The sequence below is a fragment of the Sinocyclocheilus grahami genome, unplaced genomic scaffold (genome assembly GCF_001515645.1).
Source record: "Sinocyclocheilus grahami isolate Dianchi unplaced genomic scaffold, SAMN03320097.WGS_v1.1 scaffold192.1, whole genome shotgun sequence".
Taxonomy (NCBI): Eukaryota; Metazoa; Chordata; class Actinopteri; order Cypriniformes; family Cyprinidae; genus Sinocyclocheilus; species Sinocyclocheilus grahami.
In genome coordinates this window covers 197996-205700 of record NW_015505371.1, presented here as the reverse complement: position 1 = coordinate 205700, position 7705 = coordinate 197996, and the positions used below count along the sequence as shown (strand labels likewise).

Below are 7705 nucleotides of genomic sequence, written 5' to 3'. Positions count from 1 at the left end.
CAGGACTATCAAGCTTTTCTACCAGACCTAAGGGGACACCACGTCTTAGTCCGCTCGGACAGCATGACGGTAGTGTCCTATATAAATCGCCAGGGCGGTCTCTCCTCGAAGCGCCTCTTCGCACTAGTGGAGCGCCTCTTGGAATGGGCTCAGCTCAACTTGCGCTCGCTGAGAGCAGCGCATATACCGGGCAGGCTGAACCAAGGAGCAGACATGCTGTCTCGGAGCAATGTCCCCTCGGAGGAGTGGAAGCTCCACTCTCAAACGGTTCAGAAAATCTGGGAGATCTACGGCAGGGCAGAGGTCGACCTCTTCGCCTCAGAAGACAACTCTCATTGCCCAACTTACTTTTTGAAGGACAGGGACGCATTGACCCACGACTGGCCCAACCTCCTCCTTTATGCTTTTCCCCTGATCGCTCTGATCCCACAGGTGATCAGGCGAGTCAGGGAACAGAGATGCAAGGTGCTGTTGGTGGCCCTGCTCTGGAGGAACCAGCACTGGTTTGCAGAGCTGTGCCGGCTGTTCTCGGCAGCCCCGTGGCCCATTCCCCTGAGACGGGACCTCCTCTCTCAGGCGAATGGAACGATATGGCTCCCCCAGCCCGAGCTGTGGGCTCTGCACCTTTGGCCTCTCGATGGGAGCTTATGAACCTCCCTGAGAACGTGCTAAACACAATCTCTCAGGCTAGTGCACCGTCTACAAGACGCCTCTACGCCGTTAAATGGTCTGTCTTCTCCGCCTGATGTACAGCCCGGTGCGCAGACCCAATCTCATGCGACATATCGCTGATATTGTCCTTCCTGCAAGAGCTGTTGGATAAGGGCCATTCCCCTTCCATGCTCAAGGTCTATGTAGCAGCCATAGCAGCTTCTCACGCTTCTATAGCTGGCCAATCGGTGGGCAGGAACAACTTGGTTGATTATTTTCTGAAGGGGTCTAGAAGGCTCAACCCGCCTCGCCCCATCACTGTCCCTACATGGGATCTGCCCACGGTGTTGAGGGCTCTGAAGAGCCCTCCTTTTGAGCCGCTACAGTCCATTGACCTTCATCTCCTGACGCTTAAGACTGCTCTGCCTCTAGCATTAGCACCAGTAAAGCATATGGGAGATCTGCAGGTGCTACCAGTGAGCCCCACTTGCCTCGAGTTTGGGCCCAACGACTCTAAGGTTGTCCTGAAACCAAGGCATGGTTATGTACCTAAAGTGCTCTCTACTCCGTTTAAAGCACAGGTAATAACTCTATCGGCGCTTCCTCCATGGAAGTAAGACCAAGAGTTGAACTTACTCTGTCCCGTCAGGGCACTGAAAGTCTATGTTGAGCATTCCGCCCCGTTCAGACGGTCGGATCAGCTGTTTGTAAGCTTCGGTGGCCGCACCAAGGGTTGTCCGGTTACGAAGCAGAGACTTTCCAAATGGATAATCGACGCTATTATGCTAGCATACTCTTCTTTGGGCCTTCAATGCCCCATGGGAGTAAGAGCCCACTCAACTAGAGACGTTGCCTCTTCCTGGACTTGGTCTAGCGGTGTGTCCATTGCAGAAATTTGTGCGGTGGCCGGCTGGTCCTCGCCGTCTATTTTCCAGATTCTATAGTCTGGACATCCCGGCCTTACAGGTGCGGGTCCTTTCTGCATAGCAGGGCACTCTGTCATATGACAACCAGTGCTTGGCGTTTGCGTCCTTCATGTACGCTCTTGGCCCTCAGTGAGTTCCGAGGCTGTACTGAATTATTTCGGGACGATGATACAAGGCTGGGCCGACCTCTCTGAGCTTAGCCGTACTGCCTTTTGCAGGGCTTCCCTGCAAAATACTTGGCTCCGCTGCCGAGCCATTGGTTCGTTTTTTATTTACTGCACAAACCAATGGCCGTGCAGTTACACTGCATTATTGAAAGGCTTCAGTCATCGGAGAAAAAGGAGTTTTCCCCAAGCGTCTTAAACAGACGCAGTACCCGTTCCGTATCTCAGGTAACCAAGGTTAAATCAGTAACCGAGTACTTTTTCATGTGATTGTGTCAGTCTGATCATCATGGGTAAAGTTTCTCGGTTAAAAGTCTATGGGTGAGAAATGCACTCAATTTTAGGGACCCTGGAGGGGGGGAAATGGGTCAGATGTGGAAAGTGCCAGACTTGTAATAAAGGCTTTTTGATTTTCAGCCTGCTGACAGTTTTCATCAAGAGTTTTTATTATACATAGTGACTGGTTAATGCAAACTGTACTGCAAAAAAGGATTCTAAGACTGAAAAACTCAAAGATGTACTTAGTTTTTTGTTTTGGAAATTCAGGAAGGCAAGTAATATATCTCAAAAAGTGTAATGTACAATTAATATATGATTTATTAAGCTGAACCAACAAGCACAGCAGCTAATGAACTGAATTATGCTGTATATACAAACATACAGTACATATATATTTATTATATGTAATTCAACTCAAAACTTATTTCAGTTTTTACAGTGTATTGACTATATTAAAGCACAGTGCTATCTTTTTAAAGCTTTATATATATATTTCTATATTATATTAAATTACTATCACATATTTCCTGAAATGTAAAATACACATATAACTCATAAAAACGATGTGTTTTGTGTAGCTTACAAGCTCTTTCTCTACTACACAGGTGCAGACGGTCTGATGGGTGTCTACCTCTTCATGATTGGCGCGTATGACCTGAAGTTCCGGGGCGAGTATAACCGACATGCTCAGGCCTGGATGGATAGTGTACCCTGTCAGGTGATTGGATCTCTAGCCATGCTCTCAACTGAGGTGTCAGTTCTGCTTCTCACCTACCTCACCCTGGAGAAATACATCTGCATCGTTTACCCGTTCCGATACCTGACCCCCGGCCGCAGACGCACTGTTATCATTTTGGCGGTCATCTGGCTCTTGGGCTTTGTTATTGCTTTCCTGCCTCTGGTCTGTAAAGGGGTTTTCAGAAACTTCTATGGAACCAATGGCGTGTGTTTCCCTTTGCACTCTGAGCAGCCAGAGACTCTCGGAGCACAAATCTACGCCATTGTGATCTTTCTGGGTACGTGAGAATCCTTTAATCATGTTCAAAAGATGCTCTATTAGACAATAGTGCACAACAGGCAGGTTCTGGCCTTAAAAATCCCAGTCATTTTCTCTATAGAAAATTTTATTTTTAATGATTCCGTGTAAATCATTTAAGACAGACCTACCATGAGCTCTGAGGTCATTAATTAATGGTATATGCTTTTATTGAAGCCACCAGTCAGAACAATTCTCATACACCCTTAAGTGTCTTTTTTGTTATATAGTTTGATATATGAATATTTTGAAATAAATACATTTTTAGATATATATAAAAAAAATTCTTATGCTCACCAATGCTGCATTTACTAGGTTAAATATTATCATAGTTTCATACAACTATATATATTAAATCTAATTTATAATGTTAAGTATATTAAATATGTATAAAAATTTTATTCCTCAGTTCATCTCAGAGCTGATTGGTATGGTTTATGTATGTTTTGATTCCCTATGGAGAAAATCAATGGAAAAAGCTTGTCTGGAACTGAGACAGCTGAATAAGTGGGTGGTCAATGTTGCACTGTTAATTTTTTTAACATTTGAGGCATTAGAATTCCTCCTTCAAAAGTTGTTAACTTTCCTGTTCTTAAAGCAGTAGGGAGTTGTTATGGACTCTTTTGTTCTTGGTTAGGAAATTGTTCTCTCTGCGAGTGTTCAATTTGTTTGTGCGATAGAGGTCACACGGAGAGGTCTAAGTTTAAGATTGGGGAAAAGGACTGAGGGCTTTGAGGAAATTAGGTGGCTTCCAACAAGACCAATCATCTCAACAATAACTTAATCTTTCTTGACCTGAAAGTGTATTGTTGTGGTGTTTATGTTTTGTGATGAGGTCATCCTTCACAATGATGAATGCTTTTCAGTGCTATATATAATATCAAAAACATATCCTGTTTCCAAATAGGTCTCAATCTGGTGGCTTTTCTCATCATCGTACTGTCTTATGGAAGCATGTTTTACAATATCCAGAGAACAGGAACACAGACGACCAAATACAGCAACCACATTAAGAAAGAGCTGACCATTGCCAAACGCTTCTTCTCCATTGTCATCACTGATTCGCTGTGCTGGATTCCCATTTTCATACTCAAGATTCTTTCGCTTATGGAGGTTGAAATACCTGGTAAGTGTGTCATGGGGCCATTTAAAGTTTTCAGGGCCATTGACTTCTTCAAGGATGAGTCTTATATTGAGCTGAAACAATATGTTTTGTTCAGGTTAAAGGCATCTAAAAGTTAATGTAATACAAAGGGTATGCAAAAGTGTTACTTCACCTTAAGAATTATAGCTAGAGAAAAGAAAATTCTCTCATTATCTACTAGTCGGTACTCTCCCTCACATTGTTACTGGCCTATATGCATTTCTTTCTTCTGTGAAACACAAAAAGAGGCATTTTTCAATAATTCACCGATCATTCGTTTGCATATTATTGCAATGAATAAGGGCTGGAGCTTTTAAGCATCAAAAATTGTACAGATTTTGGAACTGGTTCAGCTGATTCATTGAAAAGATTTGACTCAAAATAATGATTTGTTCACTCCATTCACAAATTACTTGAATAAAGATGGGCTTTGTACAAAGCCATCATATGACTTTAGAAGACTTAGAATATAGTGCACAAGTCATGTGGGCTACGTTTATGGAGCTTTTTATTCAGAAATTCACCTTTTGTGTGTCACTGGAGAAACAAAGTCATACATGTTTTGAATAACATGAGGGTAAATAATGACAGAATTGTATTTTTTGGATGAACTGTGCTTCAAAGTATGTTCAGTATTCAAAAACATTGGGTCTTATTCTCTATTGCATGGATTATTTTGTATTTGTATGCACAGGAGTAAAACAATTCAGCTTAACACGATTATAAGGCCACCCAGAGTATGTGTTTTTTGTGTATGTTTGCTTACAGTTGTCCCTACATATTTCTGTAAATTTAGAATCAGTTTTTGTGATTTTGGTGAATCTGATTTGTTTGTGAAAACATTTATACACAGATTTCATGCACAAATTCATGTGTGTGCATGCTTGGTGAGTAAGGGCCCACTGAATGCTCTTTCCATCCACATACACTGAACAAAATTATAAACGCAACACTTTTGTTTTTGCCCCCATTTTTCATGAGCTGAACTCAAAGATCTAAGACTTTTTCTATGTACACAAAAGGCCTATTTCTCTCAAATATCGTTCACAAATCTGTCTAAATCTGTGTTAGTGAGCACTTCTCCTTTACCGAGATAATCCATCCACCTCACAGGTGTGGCATATAAAGATGCTGATTAGACAGCATGATTATTGCACAGGTGTACCTTAGGCTGGCCACAATAAAAGGCCACTCTAAAATGTGCAGCTTTACTGTATTGGGGTGGTCCGAAAACCAGTCAGTATCTGGTGTGACCACCATTTGCCTCACGCAATGCAACACATCTCCTTCGCATAGAGTTGATTGATGGTTATGCAAACCGATTGTTGCAGCAGCTGTCTGGGTGGTTGGTCTCAGACAATCTTGGAGGTGAAGATGCTGGATGTGGAGGTCCTGGGCTGTTGTGGTTACACGTGCTCTGCGGTTGTGAGGCCGGATGTGGATGTACTGCCAAATTCTCTGAAACGCCTTTGGAGATGGCTTATGGTAGAGAAATGAACATTATATTCACGGGCAACAGCTCTGGTGGACATTCAGCCAATTGCACGCGCTCTCAAAACTTGCGACATCTGTGGCCTTGTGCTGTGGGATAAAACTGCACATTTTAGAGTGGCCTTTTATTGTGGCCAGCCTAAGGCACTCCTGTGCAGTAATCATGCTGTCTAATCAGCATCTTGATATGCCACACCTGTGAGGTGGATGAATTATCTCGGCAAAGGAGAAGTGCTCACTAACACAGATTTAGACAGATTTATGAACAATAGTTGAGATAAATAGACCTTTTGTGTACATAGAAAGATCTTTGAGTTCAGCTCATGAAAAATGGGGGCAAAAACAAAAGTGTTGTGTTTATAATTTTGTTCAGTATAATATTCGACAATGGCTGGGCAAATGACACTGTGCTTCATTATATGATTGCTGAATTCAAGCTATATTTTTCGAGGACATTTCACTGAAAGATCATAGTTTTCCTATTCTCTTTTTGAATGGTGATATCTCCAGAGATAATTAATTGGCAGTTGAAAAGTGGAATGCCTTGTCCAAAATGATTTTTCAAAGAAAAACAATCAGCAAAAAATTACATGAGATATCAACTCTCAATGCATAATTTTCTCCCCAATACTCTTCTTGAATGAACCCTCTGCAGGAACCATCAGCTCGTGGGTTGTCATCTTTATTCTGCCGATCAACAGCGCTCTCAATCCCATTTTATACACGCTGACCACGCGGCCATTCAAAGAGACACTGCTTCAGGTGTGGTCCAACTACAGGCAGCGGAGACCCCTCCTCAGCAGCCACCCGGCTCATCTGCCTTCCTTCACGTGGCAGGAAATGTGGCCTCTGATAAAAACAAAAGTGTTGTGTTTATAATTTTGTTCAGTATAATATTCGACAATGGCTGGGCAAATGACACTGTGCTTCATTATATGATTGCTGAATTCAAGCTATATTTTTCGAGGACATTTTTCCTATTCTCTTTTTGAATGGTGATATCTCCAGAGATAATTAATTGGCAGTTGAAAAGTGGAATGCCTTGTCCAAAATGATTTTTCAAAGAAAAACAATCAGCAAAAAATTACATGAGATATCAACTCTCAATGCATAATTTTCTCCCCAATACTCTTCTTGAATGAACCCTCTGCAGGAACCATCAGCTCGTGGGTTGTCATCTTTATTCTGCCGATCAACAGCGCTCTCAATCCCATTTTATACACGCTGACCACGCGGCCATTCAAAGAGACACTGCTTCAGGTGTGGTCCAACTACAGGCAGCGGAGACCCCTCCTCAGCAGCCACCCGGCTCATCTGCCTTCCTTCACGTGGCAGGAAATGTGGCCTCTGCAAGAAAATAGCCAAATCCTCTGCACCCCCGACTACCTGGCGCATCCATCCGAAATGTCCAACACCACCCAGTTACTGCCCGTGGAGGGGTCGAACGGGACATGAAGTGGTCTGATGGTGTCCTGCCATCAGCATCACCTCATGCCTCACAGCCATGGGCTCATTCCGACAGGGCATGCCATGCATACATATATTTCTTTGTAAGTTTGTGGATGTTTACATGAATGTCCTCACTCAGAGCAGGGATGATAATGATGCGCTGCATATAACGACAGTTTGCTGTCATGCGTTTGACTGACTGTGTGTTTGTTTGGGAGCATATTAGGAGAATGGCAAAGAAAAAACAAAGACAAAGAGCCAGAGGTTTGCAAGCCTTGCTGAAAAGACTGGCTGGTTAATGCGGTTTACCAAAGGAGAGCTGCTGGTTAAGCTGAATGCTACTGGATTGTTCAGTCAAAAAAAAGATATAATTATCGCATTATTTCATTCCACCGTCATGTTGTTTCAAACTCATGAGCAAAACATAAAATAATTTTATTTCAAGAACATTTCTGCTGTTTTTGTTCATACAGTGAAAGTCAATGGGGCCCAAAACAGTTATTACTGTAAACTAAAATTAAAGCCATAAAAAAATAAAATAAAATACATTTTTGTTACTGAATTA

At 42.5% G+C, this 7705-nt stretch overlaps 1 protein-coding gene across 1 annotated transcript in view; it reads left to right on the top strand.

Moving 5' to 3' along the window:
* LOC107594898 (relaxin family peptide receptor 1) overlaps positions 1-7052 on the top strand; it is an 18812-nt gene extending 11760 nt beyond the window's left edge. Inside the window, exons 11-14 of the mRNA XM_016285110.1 lie at positions 2626-3036; positions 3964-4182; positions 6347-6533; positions 6845-7052. Of these exons, the coding sequence (XP_016140596.1) occupies positions 2626-3036; positions 3964-4182; positions 6347-6533; positions 6845-7052 (1025 nt within the window). The remainder of the gene's footprint in view (positions 1-2625; positions 3037-3963; positions 4183-6346; positions 6534-6844) is intronic.
* The last annotated feature ends 653 nt before the right edge of the window (positions 7053-7705 follow it).